The 19,017-nt window shown below is 34.0% G+C and overlaps 1 protein-coding gene across 3 annotated transcripts; it reads right to left on the bottom strand.

Moving 5' to 3' along the window:
* On the bottom strand, positions 2,529-18,635 carry LOC18592998 (vacuolar protein sorting-associated protein 52 A). Of its 3 annotated transcripts, XM_018125554.1 has the most exons (21): positions 18,430-18,635; positions 18,100-18,164; positions 17,892-17,974; positions 17,727-17,784; positions 17,457-17,552; positions 16,919-17,020; positions 15,301-15,384; positions 14,703-14,783; positions 13,546-13,689; positions 12,589-12,680; positions 11,320-11,401; positions 9,218-9,400; positions 7,280-7,395; positions 7,117-7,175; positions 6,702-6,802; positions 5,802-5,852; positions 4,746-4,925; positions 4,520-4,654; positions 4,204-4,278; positions 3,560-3,617; positions 2,529-3,088 (listed from the first exon to the last, which is right to left on the bottom strand). In XM_018125554.1, exons 2-21 carry the CDS (start codon positions 18,124-18,126, stop codon positions 2,784-2,786), a joined length of 2,112 nt encoding a protein of 703 aa, XP_017981043.1. In that variant the 5' UTR covers positions 18,127-18,164; positions 18,430-18,635; the 3' UTR covers positions 2,529-2,783. The 3 variants fall into 3 exon arrangements, with proteins under 3 accessions (XP_017981043.1, XP_007020060.2, XP_017981044.1); XM_007019998.2 differs by lacking the exon at positions 16,919-17,020 and having other exon boundaries at positions 18,430-18,634; XM_018125555.1 differs by lacking the exons at positions 17,727-17,784; positions 17,892-17,974; positions 18,100-18,164; positions 18,430-18,635 and having other exon boundaries at positions 16,919-17,372.

The raw sequence follows: 19,017 nt of genomic DNA, 5'->3' as shown, positions 1-19,017 counted from the left end.
ATGTACCAATCTTCTATGACAACACAAGTGCAATCAATATATCTAAAAATCCTGTGCAGCATTCTAGGACAAAGCACATTAAGATTAGACACCATTTTGCTAAAGACCATGTAGTGAAAAGTGATATTAAGATTGATTTTATTAATACTTTGCATCAATTAGTAGATATTTTTACCAAACCCCTAAATGAAGATAGATTCTATGAAATTAGAAGGAATTTAGGTATGATTAGTCAGCAGAAATTGTGAGAAAAATCTTGGCTTATGCTCATAAAACAAAATGCATTTAGTCAACTAAGGTGAATCTTAGTCAACTAAAAGTGCTCTGTTAATCTTAAATAATAAGACTCAGTCAAATAAATGAAGAAAGAATAAAATAATGTGTCCGGGCAATATAGAAGAAAGAAAAACTGCCTAGAAGATATCATGACCAAAGGTCTTCCAACAGACAAGTTCTTGGCAATGCTATCAGAATTAAGTGTCTTCAAAATTAATCTTTAGTGGGAGTGTTGAAACTTGAAGATCAAATTGAAAATTTTCCTTCTGGCACCTTTTGTCCTATTTGGCTTATTTTTTTAAAGTGAAAACCAAGTGACAGACATGAAAGACTTGTAGCTGTACCTATAGCAAACCTAGTATTATGATATATTGCTTCTTTTGTGTAATAGCTTTACAACTTCAATACTAATTTACTTCAATTGATTGACTTGTAAAAAACTAGAAAAATCCTCATGTGATATTTCTAGTTATAAATCTTTTATGTATTATGTGCTGATATAGAATGAAGTTTTCTAAGTTTGTGCCTTCACTCTGTTATTGTCTTTGGTTCATTTTATCTTCTCTTCTATTACCTCACAAAGAACTCCAACATGTTTGTCTGCCCCTATCTCAGATCATCCCTTACCTCCTTCCTTTCTCAAGAACACTCTCAACCTTAGTAGGGACCCCACCAATCTTTCGCACTCCTCACTCTCACTCTACTTCTCTCTCTAATCCTCTCAGTCTCTTTCTCTCTCATGTTTTTTTTTTAGCTATAATTGGACTTAAGACCAACTCTCTACCTAGCATCAAAGACCTGGAAATCTCTCATTTCAAACATCAGTTTGTTCTTAAAAATTTCCGACTACCTTGTTCTTCAACTAAGTAAATTACTTTAATGCTTGTTGTTGCAACAAAAGCCATGGGCTATCATTTCTACTTCTTTGGTTAAGTAGAAGATCTTTAGATATGATTTACATTGATCTCTGGGGTCTTGCACGAATTTTTTTGTTGATGGTTACAATTACTATGTCTCAGTCATTGATTATTTACCAAATATATCTTGGTTTATCCAAACAACAGTAAGACTGATGCTTATTCTTTGCTTCTAAAATTTAAAGCTTTAGTTGAAAACTACTTCAAAACTTCAACTGTCCCCATTTATTTTGATTGTGGTAGTGAGTTTGAAAAGTAAGAATCTTCTACAACTCATTTGGCATATAACATCTTCACACATCACCTCATACTCCTTAACATAATGCAATTATTGAACGCAAACATAGAAGCATTGTTGACTAGTTTAACCCTTTTGCATCAAGCTTCCATGCCAATTTCTTACTGGTTTTTTGCATTAACAAATAGAATTTATGTGCCTAGGCATGTTATGTTTAATGAATTTAAGGTTCCTTTTGCTGACATGCCTTTATCTAGTCCTAAGCTCTCTGATGCCCAGTTATTCTCATTGGAATCTAGCTTGACTCAGTAGTTCTTGTTCTATATACAGTTGGTCTATCACATTTTCCAACTTTACCTCAAACACCTACACCTAGTCCTGTTCTGTACCTCTCCAATACTTTGCAGGTGCCCTTGTTTCAACTTCTATTCTACATTCAGAAAAATCCCATGGTTACAAGATCACAAAACAATATTTTTAAACCAAAGCAAATTTATAGGGTAACCAAACATCCATTACTTGAGTCCATTGAACCTAACTGTGCAACACAAGCTGTTCAACAACCTCACTGGAAATAAGCAATAGTTGATAAGTTTTCTACTTAAACATAGAATCAAACCTCGAAATTGGTTCATCACCCCTCTGGTGGCACTGGTTTTAGGTACAAAGCTAGATTACTGACCAAAGACTTTACTTAGAGATCTGAATTCGACTTTCATGAAACATTTAGACCTGTAGGTAATACTGTAACTTTAAGGTTAGACTTGACAATTTCTAATAGTTGACAACAATAAACCTGTAACCTTCATCAGTTAGATGCCAACAATCATTTTAAGGGTGGTCTTTCGATTGAAGTTTTTATCTATGAAGAAGCCTCCAGTAGTACTCTATGACAAGTCTAAACCAGATTATGCTTGCAGACTCAAGAAAGCTATTTATGATCTAAAATGAGCACCTAAGGCCTGATAATAAAATATGCGCAAAAATTATAAATATTTTCAAAAACTAAAAATTATTTTAATCAAATTTTGTCTTGAAACAACATGCAAGCAAAATAATAATAATAATACTTGCATCAAAGTACAAGTACAAGTTCAAGATCCAAAATAACATTAATTTTCATCTTTCAACTTCATCAAAATTGGCCCAGATCCAAGAAATTGTTCATTAAATAACTAGTAGCAAAAAGATGACAAAAGAAAAAATCAAAAATGGATTTTAATTTATACAACTATACTGGGAATGTGCCTTTAAGAAAAAGAAAAAAAAAACTATACCGAGAATGTGCAACAACAGTTCCAACTCAACTTCTTGATAGGAGAACCTCTTGTCAAGTGGAAAATTGCAATGGATTAGAAAGTCCTCGAGTATTTCCTGATTTCATACATAATTGAAGATATGGACACAAGATCCTTGTTCAGGGCAGTACCACCATTAATCCTCTTCATGCAATCTGAGAGTCTGGTATAGTAAAGCAGGAGCTGAGTCAATGCAGCCCTTAAGATCTCCATTCCACACAAAAAGTTGCTAAAGGACGTTATCACATCTTTGTGCATCAGTTCTATTGCAGCCTTCCATCTGCTGGCAAAATCCTTAACAAGGGGCTCGACTTCGGCAACAGTTATAGGCCTCTCAGAGCTAGCATTAGGATCCTCCGCTGATAAATAACTTCCACATGAGTCATATCTCCTCATAATAGAGGGTGCAAGTAAGACAAATCGACTCATGAGTATTTGGAATGGAATCGGAAAATACTCAAGCTCGACTCTTCTAATCAATCTTAATTTGAATGAGCAAAGTTTTTGTCTTATAATATACTTAATTTGAGTGATTCACGAGTCTAATCAAGCTTAATATTTTATGTCTAATGTGAAAATATTCAAGCTTGAGCTTAATTTTAGTTTGATTTTAATCTAGCCTACTCAAGTTTAGCTTGAGTAACTTGAGTACTCTTTTGAGTGGTGCTATGCTTCGAAAAATAAAGCTCAATTCTGCTCAAACTAAGCTTCTACTCTCAAGTTTTAATTTCTCCTCGAACTGAAGCTTTTTATTAAGTCAACTTAACTCGATTACAATCTCAAGACATTTGGCAGATTATGTAACAAGGAGATCAACTTGGAATACTTACAGGCTCGAGTCTTCACAAACTTTATCAAATCACTAAAATGCTCCACTAGCAATTCTTCCTGCATGGTTAATGGATGAAGTAGGTAAGCTGCAAATATAAAGGAGGAAACAGAAGTAACACCACACCTAAACAAATCCATAACCAAGTTAAGCTCTCTCCGTATCATCCCACATTGTATCCTAGAACCAATCCCGCAATTTTTAGTGATTTAAAAGTACAATGCAAAATCGCCAATAGCCCCTTCACCAAAAGAAATGTGTTTGTTTATGCGTCAAACATGCAGGTTTGACACAATAAAAACCTGCATATTGCCACAATAGTTCTTTTCAACCACAGTGCGAGAAATGGGGAACAGTGGCCACCATCAAATAAGAACGTAATGCCACTATGGACACTAAAATTTTCTAAAAGAGGGATCATTTAAGCAAAATGAATCTGTTGCACTAACAAGTAATAATGGTGTAGTATATGCGGTTTGATAAATGAAAGAGTATGCCAAGGTTTTAACTAAAATTTGAACTATGGTCATGCTCTGACACATAGTAAAGAGGTTAATCATTGCATATGCACACACTCCACCTGCCTGCCCAACCTAAGTTTTACTATGACGCAACGTGGTTTACACATCAAAACTGGTCCCTTACCACAAATAATCCTGTGTTACTCTTTAGCAGCTCCTCAAAGTGCAGTTGAAATTTACCGCCTTCAGGACCAGCTTCCTAGAATCCAGTAACAAAAGTCAAAAAAAGATTGAAATCAAAGCAATTAAGGTCTAACAGCTATTTGATATATACTACAAACAGATAATCACTTCTTCAAGAGATTAACATCCAACAAAAAGAACTCAACCAGAATTTTAATCTTCAACTGTGATTAATTGCTTCAGACAGACAAGAAAGGTCATATCAAGATCAGAGATTAAGTATAATAAAACAGAAGAATCTGAGTACCAATATTTACCTTCAGAACTGCAATTGTCATGTCATAGTTGTTTATAAGAAACACAATTTGTAACTTTGGTTTTGAAAACAATTTTGCAAGCTTCATAAGGAGGTCGTCAACAGCCATTCTCAATCGTTCCATATTCAATTCAAGCTGCATATTTTGAGGATAAAAATTTTAGATGATTAAGATCATCAAAAGACTCATAAGCAGCAGTTTTATGAATTATTCCATTGTATCTAACCTGCCCATCTCCATATTCAACATTGAGATGAATAAGAGAAGCTGTAAATTCAGCATAACGCCTCATGACATAATGAGGATGAATATCATCTTCCCATAACAGCTTCACATTTGCATTTCGCAGACTGCTGAGGTGCATGTCAAATACCATCTTAAAACGAGGCCAGAGAGAAATGTTAACCTGTTCAGATTCAGTTGACAGTTAGCTTTACGATCAAATTTTGACATCACATAAGCTGAAGACGACCACAATTTTCACAACAACAGAAGTCAATAGTGCATTGAGAAACAAAAACTTCTGTTTGTTATGCATAAACACCAGTTACATACTAATTCCTCTTTCCCTCAATTTTTTTCCTTAAGGGGAAAAAAAACTCAGGCTTTCCATATCATGATGCTTATTGCCTCCAAGAATTCATACAAATATGCACTTATATTAAAGTTCCATGTGAACACTAAGGGCACCTTAAGGATAGCCACTAGTAGACTTGAAAATGTTGCACACAACCCGCTAACTCGATACAGAGTTAAGTGGGTTTGAGTCTTGTATAATTACATTTGTGTGAAAATCGTGTCAAACCGTTTATGACACAAAAATATTTGTCTTATGCAGGTTGACATGCCTAGCCTGTATATGACATGTTTATACACGTTTAACTAATTGTATTAACATGTTAATCCACATTACTCCACATATCTAACCCATTTAAACTCATTAATTGAATTATTACTATTTAAAATACATAAAATAACTTATTATTCGTGTTTATAAGGTTAATCGTATCTAAATAAATTAACCATGTCGTGTCTAAACAGGTTAATTATATTTAAACATGTTAACCGTGTAATAAACATATTGTGTTCATGTCAATCCATTTATCTGTTATATCATTACCTTTACACAACATGATTACAATATGCTAACGCGAATTGCCAGCCCTACCAAGACATTAAATAAGTAGAATTTAAAAAATAATAAAAAAAGGCTAAATTTTGAGCAAACTGTCAAGCATGCCAGAGATGTAAAATGATTTATCATAAACAGAAGATAACAAACCTTGTCTAGATATGAATCCAAGCATGGAATCCTTCGCCGAGACATGATAAGCTACAAAAGGAAACTAAAATGTCACAATTGGAAATTACTTGCAAAACACAAAATTACAAGGTAAAGCCTGGTCAGAGAACAAACTGCATAAAGATTAAATCCGACTGACATATATGATGTGTTCAGGTTAAGAATGATCAAAGTCAATGAGCCTAAGAAACTAATACACCACTCAACACACTGTAAACCACCATAGGTTACCTAAATCAAAGAAGAAATAAAAGGGGGAGGGTAACAGCAGAGAGAACCAAGACGTTTGATATCAAGAGTGCCTAAACCTGAATGAATGAATCATAAATGAGTTGCACTTGCAAATGGTTTAACCAAATATGCTCTGGCAGCATAAAACATTGAATCACAGAAAAAAGCACTAATGGTAGGCATACCAAGATGATGATCCTAGGTCAGACAAGAAATGTAAACAATAAAAAGGTTCCCCATTTTAAGGCATTGCTATCAGTACTCATACAACAAAACATCTGTACAGCACATCACATGCATGAGCACAAGTGGCAGCAGAAGAAAGAATGACATATTGTAAAGGCTTTACTTTGTTTTGGACATTAACAAGCCATGGTTCCCTTTAATCTACTAATCACCACATGAAGGTCGGCCATTAAAAGCCATGGGAAATGTGTACATAAAGAACCCAGTTTATCACAACATTCATGAATCCCTTGCATAAATAAGATTTATCGTGTAGTCCACCAAGAAGTTAATGTGACACAAGTAGCATAGGAGTCTACTAATGTACCCACCAGTGTGAAGGCTTAAATACAATCATTAGTTCAACAAACAACAAATTGCCTAAAAGAGAATTATAAATATAAGAGAACTTGGAAAAATCACCTGGTGCTGGTGTATTATGCGTATCATAAGCATAAGGCCAATAGCATCATAACAGTTTGGAAGTATAGAATTGAAGTGTTCATCAATGACAGCAAATGGACCTGAAGATATGTTAGCACACAAGTAGTCATTAGCACCTCCCTCTGTATCCTGAAGATATGATAATAATCTTTGATGCTCTGTCCTTTAAAAATTTCATTAACAGATTAACTTATTTACTTCCTAAAGTGTGAAATTTCAACTACTTATTGAATATCATAAGCTGACATAGAGCTTCAAGATCACTGATAAAGTCCTACATTTTGACAATTGCTGCTCATATGAAGGATTATCATACAACATAAACCTACATTACAAGTATCCATGAAAGTCTAACAATAATCCTAGTCAATTATGTAGCAAATCTGCACTTTACCGGCAAAAATATCATAAAATATGGACTCCTCCCCAAAGAACTCATCACAAAAAAGATACCTGCCCAATGCAAACAAGAAAAAGAAGGAAAACATTAAACACACATATAACTCTGGACTTAAATTAGATGACAGTCTGAAGCAAAGGCAAGGAGTAAAGGGTACTCAGAAGTTGCTGTATCCATTAGCAGTTTGTGCAAGCTCCTGAAGAGGACCTCATATGGATACTTTAAAGAGCTGGCTTCGGCAATATGTGGAATAAGTGCAGGTTGATCAATTTCCTGTAAAACAATGTAAAACCAGGGAATCAATCCAAACAGAATATCAAGAGTTAAAAACCAAATAAACATGGCTATTAATCAATTTCCTGAAGCCAATAAATATAAGCCACAAACTCAAGCTCTCAAATCAAGGACATATGAGTCTAGAAACAATCCACACCATTATTACATCTGGCATGCAGGTATCTTCAAATTTTCAACAGCTTTAGCCTAATTTCTTTTAGCTTAATTAGATATAGAAGCTAGGTAAAAACTTAGCCAACAGGACTAATTTAAGCAAGTAATCTAAGTAGCATTAAGAAGATTTTGCCTAAAGCTAATATAGCATGATTATCTAAAACCTGCCAGCTATCGATTTGTCCATTGGTGCATTCTATTAGTACAGGAATAAATGGTATATAGATTTTGGCAACCTTATTTGAGGTGCGACTCATGGCAATAATAGAAGGAATAAAGATAAGTTCCAAAGGTTTCAGAGAATCCATGACATTGATGGTCGTCCCAGGTCATATATCTACCTAAACCAAGAAAGGAAGAGAAAGTCGCTCCAGAAATCATTGATTACCGCGTCAATCTGTTGGGTTCAACCAATGTAATCCAGGTGATTCCAATTGGAATGAGATCTTTCTAATAATTTTGTACCTATGCCCATTTTTCACAAAATCAAATTCAAATACAAAAGGCATCTTTTAGCTTTTGTCTCATGCAAAAGAAACAAGCTGATAAAGATATGTTTTCTATTTTTTTTTTCATGGACCAACAAGTTTACTAAGGGCATGACCCATGTACCGCATCTAATTAATCGATTAGATGAAAACAATACACAAGCAGCCAGCAAGGTAAAGAAGACCATCAAATACTTCCTCTCGTGCAAAACCCAAACCCTTTTAATGCTCAGCTAGTCCTCTCACCATAATTTTCTCATAGAGTGAAGCTAATGAACTTGTCATTAGGTTACTAACAAATACAATCACCTAGCGCACTCAAAAGGTCATGAGTACTTCTCCCTAGCTACATGAGAGAAAAAATAGGCAATCTGCTGAGTTACTACAATATTTCCACATCAGCACCAACAAAATAAGGTTACTTTTCTGAATCAGCTTTGAATGAGCTAGCATCCAACTATCCAACAAAGAGGAGGCAGCATGGGGGAAGGAAGAGTAAGCACACAAGCATTTGAGCACTAAATCTTGAATTTAATGAACTGAGTATTAGCTATTAACAAGATAAGACTAATCCATCATAAACAAAAACTCTATGCTCTCCAAGGGAATCTTATACTAAACCAGTTTGATACACCATCTTGGTTATTCAAAGACAAACAATGCAGGCCATTGAAAGTAAAATTGATAAGAAAAGTATTCATGATAGCAAGCCAAGTGAAATTTCAAAAACTACAATGAACTTAATAAGCATATGCATTCACAAACATGTAAATGCAGCGAGCAAGTCACACAAAAGAATAGAATAGTAAAGCATTGTGAAGAGTCATTTTTAGTTATGAACAAGCTAGTTGGGGATAAAAAACTGTGCAAAGCACTTTATATCTACAGTGTCCAGTGGATTTAACTTTGTCATAGAATTTTTTTTATCTAAAACAATTACATATTAAATCAAATTCTTATATTATATTCATAATATTGCTTATGTAAAGGATATGTCTGTTATGCGAACTTTCTAAAAGAATCCCTGAAGGGGGTTAAAAAAAAGTGATTGATTCTGAAAAACTTACAATTGAAAATTATTCATTCAGGAGTTAATTAATAAACTAAATGCAAACTATTAAATAGATGACAAAAATAACCAAGTTGACTATCAGAACCTTTAAAACATTTAATCTCTCCCCCAATGCAAAAACAGCAGAACGGTTTTTCAGTGGTTCTCTTCCTCTTGAAAAAAGACTAGTGCTTCTGGTCTCCACACCAATCAAATCATTAGATGTTGCAATATCTAACTGTAATTTCTCCAACGCTTGAATATAAGCTCGGAAATGTGCACTTAGAACCTGTAAAAGGTGCAAAACCATTCAGTCCTTATGAAAAATCACTTGTACTGAAGTACCTCAGATATTAGCATCCTCATCTTTTACAACATGCAAACTGAGTAAGCTATTAAACACGGTCATCTGATGCACATGCAACAATAACAGAAAAAGAGTACATGTGACACATGTAGGTTGACTAAAAACTAAATTTTGATAACACAGCCGCCACCATGATCTTCCAAGTTCCTTATAAGGTAAGTAAGGTATGGCTTTACAGGTACGGTAGGGAGAGGGAAGAGCTAAATCACTCTCTTCTACTCCAGTCGTTAAACCTGCATTCGAAGCTTGAGCTGAGCTACCCAGTTCACTTCAAAAAGGAAGCATTGCAGCTTACCCCTTCCAAATTTCACATACTAAAGCTAGTGCAGCCTTACCACTTAGTCTTGGTCATTAGATAATAGCCAATAAAGTTAAGCTTGATATAGAGCCTGTTAGCCCATACCAGAGGACCTCAGCTCAGATACACAGGATGGAAACGAAGCATGCAGCCTAGTTCACAACAGAGCCCAATGGGAAAGTTTTAACCACTAAGAAATCAAGTAACATGCCTTATCGCAGCAAATTTCCTCTTTTCCAACTGGTGCTTATGGCAGCAAAATCCAGTTGCAAGGAAGGGCTTTCCAGATTGAAAGAAGTGAGGGAACCATCCAGATGATAAGCCAGTTACGACAGAATATAGGTATTCGCACAACATTGGTATAAAGCTAAGCTCTCAATTTCCAAGTTAGATGGGCCACCAGAGCTCCAATGTATGAAGCAACTAGCATTATGTAAGAACTTAAAAGAAAAATTGCTAACCAATACCAAAGACAAAAAGTTAGATATGCTATCATGATAAGCAAGAAAAATAGAGGGTGGTTAGAAGTCTTTTTAGGTATCCAAGATCTCAATTGAAAATCCAGTAAATTGACATTTAGCTAGGAATATAACATGTATTTTGTCTTAAATCCTCCCAATGAATGCCAAGAAAAATCTTTTGGCAAATCACCCTCTAATTCAGGATAAATATTTCGCTGATAAATTTTTAAGTGTCATAAGAATCAGAAATCATTGTATGGGCCCATTCTACAACATCAGTTATAACTGCAGAAAAAAAGGACACAACACATCCTTAAAAATTGTCATATCAGCACAAATGTACTGACTATTAAGGAATCTGGCAAAGTTACTATTACTAAGTTGTGGGTTTATTTATGAGCACATGACAATTTTTAATGGCGTCTTACATCCTAATAGGGCATTGTAGCAGCAAGGATTCTCCATGAGAACAAGGCATAATTAGCAAGTAAACTGAGTTGCATGATAAAACTCTTAAAGGGAAGAGTGGGAAGAGAAACAAACAGAGTGGTAGCCTCTCCCTTGATTGGAAAACATTTTAATAGAGGACAAGGATTTGGAGGTATACATGTACCTTGTACCCTTCCAAAACCCCATTTTTTCGAAGCTCCAAATTGAGAGGAGAAAGTTTCCACATTAAAATTTTAGTATTGTGCTGACAAAGTTACCCTTGCTTTGACATATTTTTCTAATTTAAAAAAAGGCATAATTGTAAACTTACACAATCAGTTATTCTTTCCATTCTTTTCCACTCTTTAACTAAACAAGGTTTCCAACATAACCCCTTCCATTCCTTTCCCTCTCCCTTTTAGAGTAAAGCCAAACAAGGGGAACTATACCTCAGCCCCCCTCTTCGCCTCTTACCCCATTCCTTCCCGTCCTAGTTCCCAAACATAGTGCAAATCCATATGAGCTACATACAGCTTCTTTATTACCAATAAAAGAAAACATAAATTAAGTTGATTAAACTTATCTTTTAAAAACAAAAATAGGAACACTGAGAGAAAAAGCAAAGATAGAAATCAAAGCTCTAAAGCCTTCACCTTATTCATTGTGTCAATATATGCTGCACGAACTTCACTATACACCTCTTTGCTATGTTCTTTGAGGAAGGAAATGACATACCTAAAATTCCAGGTTATTATCCATCAGATTATGGCAAACAAGCAATTTATGAAAAAAATAAGCTCAGCAATTTATACAATTCATGAAAAATGTAAACATGAGATGAATTTAGTACTAAAATAACCACAAAATTGAAGTGGACAAAGAAAGAGCAAATGATTTTACACATACGGAAAAACAAATAAAAAAGATATAAAAAATTAAATATATTAATACCCCTCTGCCATTAAGTCTGTCCACCTTTCTTGTACTGATTGTTCCATGTGTTCGTCAAATACTTATATTTTGACAAGTATTTATTCTTACATTAACTAATATATGCCATATTCTAACTCACAACATCAAGTCAAAAAAAACCATTAGATATTAAGTAAAAAAGTAGTGCTTATCAAACTAAAATCACAATTTAACTAAAAAGTAGTGTTAGCTTAAACTCAGTGCCCATGAAAGTAGACTATATTGTTAGCCATGTGGAGTGACAGCAAAAATATCATCCAAATCAGCTTACCAAAAGTTATGCAAATGATATAAATATAAACATAAAAAACTTCATATTAATAGGTCATTTACAAAACTGGGTGTTGATGGGTGTGCAAGGATGCATCAGTACTGACTGTAGGCATACGTGATGCATGCCATTGATGCTTTTGTGAGATCATAGGCATGATATATATCGTTCTAAGTGAATATAGAATGGTATACAGAACATGAATGTATCACTCGAAGTTTCTTGATGCAATAAAACAAAAAATAGGACAGAAAGAGCAATAAAAGAGTCAAATGGTAATTTCAGGAATAAATCTCTAAGATACTTTTAGCTAGTTAAGCATCCAACCTAAAATCAACAGTCTAAAACCAATTGACTAAGGTTTTAGACTGGATTAGCCCATTTTAGAATTTTTCATGATATCAGTATAGGCCTGGGCCTTGTTCGTTAATGGAGTGTGACAGGCTTGCCATACCAACAAGTGAAGTCCACATCACACAATAGGCACTTCATATTGAGAAGTTGAGTATGTCGCAATTGGCTTTTAGTTGGATGCCCATTATACAATTTGTTAAAACGTTTGTAGAATATACATGGTGTTCCTTGGAATTCAGATACAGAAATAGATCTGAGCATCATAGTGTTGAACACAACAGGAACATTAAATGAGCTGCCAAAGAAATTCATAGAGGAACCTTACTTGTACTTTAAAAGAACATTTTGTTGAAGGATCTGGATGTTTGTCTTTGGTTTCCTCAGTGCTTGAAGCTTTTGAACAATAAAATCAAACACCTACATAAAAATGATAGATGAAGAGTATTTCTTTACACTTGAAGATAGACATAGATGAAGAGCATTTCTTTAAACTCTCAAGTGATAAGGTTTGTAGTGAAATTTGAGTCAAAAGTAAGCAACAGATCAGTACTACATTATCAATTGGCATCTTCTAAAACCCCATTTCAAATTGACATCACGATATTAATCAGAAAAAATAAGACAAGTTTTATTTGAAATATATATATATATATATATATATTTATACACATATATATGAACTCCAAGACACAATAGGTATTAGTCTATGCTCAACAAAAACAGGACAAAAGCACTTAACATGGTTAAAAATTCAAAGCCAATTCCCGACAATATCAGCAAGACATATTCAAACTCTAAGTTTTCTTATACAAGGTCAGAGTTAAGTCAAATCTAAAATCTGTAGGATAAGATGTAGGTGCTGAATTAAGATTACATCTAGCAATTGTATATTTAAAAAATCAGTTGTTTAATAAAAAAGATATACTGAATGACCATATGTTTCAGTTTTTGAACAAGAGATCGGTTCTTTGCTAAACACGATTGAACTGGTAGACAGCTTTTAAGCTTCAATGAAAAAGTAAATAAAGTTCTGCAACAACTAGAAAATCTGACCATAGACCTCCAGACACAGAATGAGATGTAAACTAAAAACCATCTCTGGAATGTCCACAAAAATATTCCAAACAGGAAATGTACTCAATATAGAATGATATGCAGATGCCAGATAGAGGGTTGTTAAAATGAAAAAAAAAACAAAACTTGATCTATTTTGGTAGAAGTCACCCATATATATAGGAGTAATTAGTCAATGTCATCCAAGCATGAGGTGAATCAAGTTAACCTTTGATACTGCTTTCTGCATCAATTTTTCAAGCTCAGGCTGAACATCTTTCAGCGCTTTTGAAGCTTTAACCATTGGATCCACTTCAACAAACTTCAGCTTCTTGCTTAGAATGTCAAGAGTTCTCATATATTCATCATTGACCTGAAAGAAAATTCCACTGAGAGTACATTAGCAAAAATGGAAAATGGATAATACACCAGAACTTTGAGGATACTAATAGCTGAATTCAGAAAGACATACAGGAGCATATAAGTTCAAGCAATAAAGACCGAGTTATGAATTACTACAAACAAAAATTGTACATAGAGAACAAAACAGTTACTCCTGCCACACAAGCATAAAAAAGACGTACTTAATCCACAAAACAGATAAAGAAGAACAAAACAAGCCCTTACACTAGTGAGATTGACTACATGAATCATTTTACACCATTGTGCTCTATTTAGAACCATGTTTTAATTAAGAACAGTAAAAGTAAGGTTCTTATTTTATAGTTTCCACCTATGACTTTATTGGACTTCTCCTTTTGACATAGCATCCTTATTTTCTCACATCTTCTGACAGAATGATTACTAAGCCTTCAATTCATATGTCCAAACCACCTTAAACGTATCTCCCCCATTTTGTCCTCAGTTGGTGTGATTCCCCCACCCTTGATGAGATGCATTCATTTAATTCACAAAATGCAAAGGAAAAGAAATACTTGGGGGTTCTGCAGGTGTGTGCTATAGTATATATATATATATATATATATATATATATATAGAGAGAGAGAGAGAGAGAGAAATGCTTAAACAGGAGGAGGAGGAGGAGGGAGGCGTAGTGTGCAAATTTCCGGTTTTTCATCTTAAGTACATGTCCTGGTATGCAGTATCACACATAAATTGCTTTATTGAAAACACTTAAAAAGAGTTACACCAGATGTAGAACTCTCTCTAATCTATATGGAGAATTCGTCAGTTCATTTTCCTTCATAAAATCTCAAAAAGATCACCTAAGAAAAGATTAGGCAACTGATGAAACTCCTAATATTTGCATAACAATATTTTGGCCTCATAGGAACAATATCCAAAGACATTTTTGAGCAAAGACAATAAGCAAGAAATTTCAATATTCACATGAGAATTAGGTGGGCAAACAGAAACCATAAATACCTCCCCATCAACAATTATGTCAACCATCCTTGGAGGGACTATAATGTCTTCAACAAATTTGGCCAGCTTCGATTCTGCCACCTATTTGAAAACAACCGATGAATAAGCATTATCGTATCGTTCTAAGAAAACTACAATTAAATGGAAAGAAAAGAATAGCATTTAATGGGACCAGACTGGTGCAAAGTATCCGAGTTGAATATGGTAGTAGTAAACTTGTTTTATTTGAAACAAAAACAATAATAGCATCTGTAGTCCCAGTCTGTAATCTACACAACATTAATAAGACATTTTGAGGTGCGCTAATCTGCATGAACTTGATTTGTAATGTGGAGTTCCTCCAGGTTGCACCCCATCTCCAAGAAGGAGAGTGAAAAAGAGAATAAAGCAAGGGAAGATAAAAAGGGCAAGTCTTCAACATGAATAAAGCACATATACCTATACAATCATTTCTTAAAGGTTCATTTTCTCTATCTTTTCAAAATCGAGGCAAGATACAAGGTGACAAGTACTGTTCATCCAAGAGATCAACAAACCAGGCATTTAAGCTAAGTCCAAGCAAATAAACAAAGAACTACTGTCTGTAAAGGAAACATACCTTGCGATTCTTTAGCTTTAGACCCATATCCATAGACTTCTCTTGGAGTATTTTTATGTCTGAACTTATTGAACCAATCTCAGCCTGGCACAATGTTAAAACATATTAATGATTCTGATACCAATATATATTCACAACAAACAACTCCACTATGAAGACAAATTAACTTTTAAAATCTTGTAATGTAATTGAGAAAAAGTAAAACTGATTTGCAAGAGGTATAAAAAAATTGAGTAGCAAGTAGCAATAATAAGCCTTAAAAATCCTGCACACACAGATCTAAGCATGACAAAAAGATTAAAAAAATAGAATCATTTAATTTGGGGTTAATTACACGTTTGGTACCCGAGACATGATCAAATGTTCGATTTGGTATGTAAAGTTTAAAAATTCACAATTAGGTACCCAAACTTTGCTTCTGTTAAATAGCTTGCACCTGAGACATTGTCTGTTAGTCAAATAGGTGACATTGACAAAAAACAACAAATAGGAGTGTGCCATGTGTCTAATTCCTATTTGCCATTTTTTTCCATGCCACCCATTTGATTATCGGAGTTAGCGAGGTGTGCAATATGTTTAACAGAATAAAAGTTGGAGTACTTAATTGCGAATTTATTTTCTTCACCTACCAAAATGTTAATTTCACTATAGTTTGGGTATCAAATGTGTAATTAACCCTTTAGTTTCCCTCCTATGTTAAGATTCAAATGCATCTTAGTATACTTATCTTGCTGAACTTATTTCCAGTCAATCACCACAAGTACTAGCAGGCGAAAAAAAATCAAGGGCATGTAAATACCATGCTTTAAAATAATTGCAGAAATGAAAGCAAGCAATTCCAATAGCGGAGCTGCTTACATCAGGATGCTATTCAGAGTTTATAGAGTGTCTTTTGCATATTAAACCATTTATAAACATTACCCTGTAACCCCTTTAACAGTTTTAGCAATGTAAGGATCCAGAGTATAAGACCAGATATGCTGAAAACAGCTCTGCACACAAAGAGTTAATAGAAGCAACAAAATGTTCACCCTAATGATAAGTTAAGGACTACAGAGCTTGTCAAGGAAAGGTCATCATGATCAAACCCTCTGACCAAAAAATTAGATTGCTGCCTGATTCCTTAAACTAACCTGTAGTGCACAAGGCATTATGACTATTTTTCAGACAACAACTTGACCTGATTGTACTACATTCAAAAAGCCTTCAGGTTGCAAATTAACTGAATTTCACATTTGCCTCAATGTAACTAGCCAGGCGGAACAAGCTCAAAGGTCATTTCAAGACTATGCTATAGGAAATCAAATCAAATCAAATCAATATTGCTCTCCAGTTTGCAATTTTACGCAAACGTAATTTATTTCTGTTTGAGCGTCTATACAACAACTAGGAAGTGCCACCTAGTTACACACTTAAGAGTTTAAAAGTGGCCCTTTATAATCAATCTGGGAAAATGAAAAGTTTGTTAAGTTATAGAACTCTCAGACCTCACCTTTCATTGTTTAATTGTGACCCCCACCCCAAAAAAAAAAGCTAAGAAAAGCAAATGTATAAAAAAGATGTTTTAATGGTAGAAAAAGCATCAAATTGCTAAATTGTATTTCAGGAACTAGCATACCTGAAACCCACTGAGAAGGGTCTCCATTTGTGACAAGATGCTATCACAATCACGAATTTGATCATGGAGAGACACTAGATTATCACTTTCTTTTATATAATCCTGCATCACCTCAATACTTGAAACGCCAATTAATTAAATGATCCCTTGCCTTTGTACAAAAAGAATGATAGGAACAATAATGATAGTCCGCCACAAAAAAAGGAAGCAAAATAAGATGCCTGAAGATAATAAATGAGGGTGTATGCCAAGATTACTTTTAAATTTCAACAAACGGCTTGGCAGCATAACAACCTTACAACATAAGGCACAAATAGCCTTGACAGAAACATTATGTGCTAATTACCACTCCTTTGTTACATGCTGTAAGAATGATTTAAGGCAAAAACAACAAATAGAAAACGCAATTAATGTGTGGACCAAGCATTAGCATGCTCTAGTTTGTCCAAGGTAACTGTAAATCAAGTCAAGACAAAAAGAAAGGCTTAGAAGCATCAAAAAGAGTACACGGGGATATATCTAAAAAGAGATCACAAACCTGAATTGAATCCAACTCGACTTGTCGTAAGTTGTTCTCAACCCCCTTTGTATACTCCCTTAGTTTTATACCTTTGGACAATATATTTGCAACCACCTACATAATACATGCGGGGGAAGAAAACATATATAAGCCTTTGCAGCTTAACCAACTCAATTTGCTAAATATAGTACACCACTGAACAAGTAATTATTTCATTTTCACTCATTGCATTTGTGGTCTAGGGATAACCTAAATCATTAGAGTCCAAAACAATAAAAAATAACTTACATCATCATTTTTGCATTCTTCCAATTCTAGCTGAAGCCCCTCCAACGATATATCATCACTACAAACAAAAAAAAAAGGGAAAATCAAACCTTAATACCCCTACGAAGAAGTCAGCACTTGTTGTCAGATTCAAGAGTTCTAAGAAACGAAAATGATATAAAGAACCTGCTGGTATCCTCCTCAACAATCAAGTCTCCAACAAACGTTCCAAAATCAAATACATTTTTGGGGGTCTCATTTGGGTGACTCTACAAAGATTGATAAGATAGAATTATAATACTAACATATTAATAACAACAATAAAACCCTAAAGCCTCAAAGAAAATTCCGTTAGTATTTAACAATTAAATCTGCCGAAAGTGAAAAAAACTACTGCATTGTTTGCTGCAACATCGGCCATCTTGTTCAACACCCAATACCCCAGTAGCTACACTCGAACTGAAATAAAATTCAAATACAGCTAAAATTAGTTTTCTTCCATTTCTAGGTAACAACAGAATATAAAAATAAAAGAAAGGGAATTTGAAACTTGACCCAGATTCAGATCTTAGCTATCTAACAAAGTCTAGGAAAAACTAGCATCTAATACAGTTCAATTAACATTCCAGAATTAGTAAATTAAAAGAAATGCGAAAGATCGGGAGATAAAAAAGAAGCACAGATCATAAATTCGAAAAGTGAAGAGAAGCTTCCAAAGCCATACTCATCAATTTCTATGAAACCGAAAATTCAGATTCCAAGTGAATGCCTTGCTTGCTTCTGTCAAAGGGTCTCAAGGCTTTCAAAAAGAGAAGGAAGGGAGCTTGATTTGGTGAAACTAAACAGGTGGAAGTGCGTATAGAAGAGAAAGGAAGAGGAAAACAGAAGGATCGTGGATTATTTTTACAAGTTTGGAAACCAAAATTATTTTTAAATAATTTGAAAACATATGTAAAATAAAAAGGAATATGTAATAAATGAAAAGGTGAAAAATTTATTTGCTTAAATGGGAATTTAAGAATGATAGAATATTAAGAAATTTGTAAGTGATAAATTTTTTAGAGAGAGACAAATATTTAATATTGTAAGAAAAGGGTTGAAAAATTGAGAAAATTTAATTTTGAAATAAGATATTCATTTTCTTTTGAAATATAAGTTCAATTTTTTATTCAAGTGATATTTTTTAAAATTAAAATAAAAATAATAACAATAATGGTGAAAATTTTAAGATAATAATGATAATAAAAAATAACCACTTCAAAAAAAATTGGAATAAAAGACATAAAATTTAAAAAAATACAAGAAAAAAATC

This window comes from Theobroma cacao, chromosome 8 (genome assembly GCF_000208745.1).
Source record: "Theobroma cacao cultivar B97-61/B2 chromosome 8, Criollo_cocoa_genome_V2, whole genome shotgun sequence".
Classification (NCBI taxonomy): domain Eukaryota; kingdom Viridiplantae; phylum Streptophyta; class Magnoliopsida; order Malvales; family Malvaceae; genus Theobroma; species Theobroma cacao.
The sequence above is the reverse complement of the archived record's forward strand: the minus strand, read 5'-3'. Positions and strand labels throughout refer to the sequence as shown.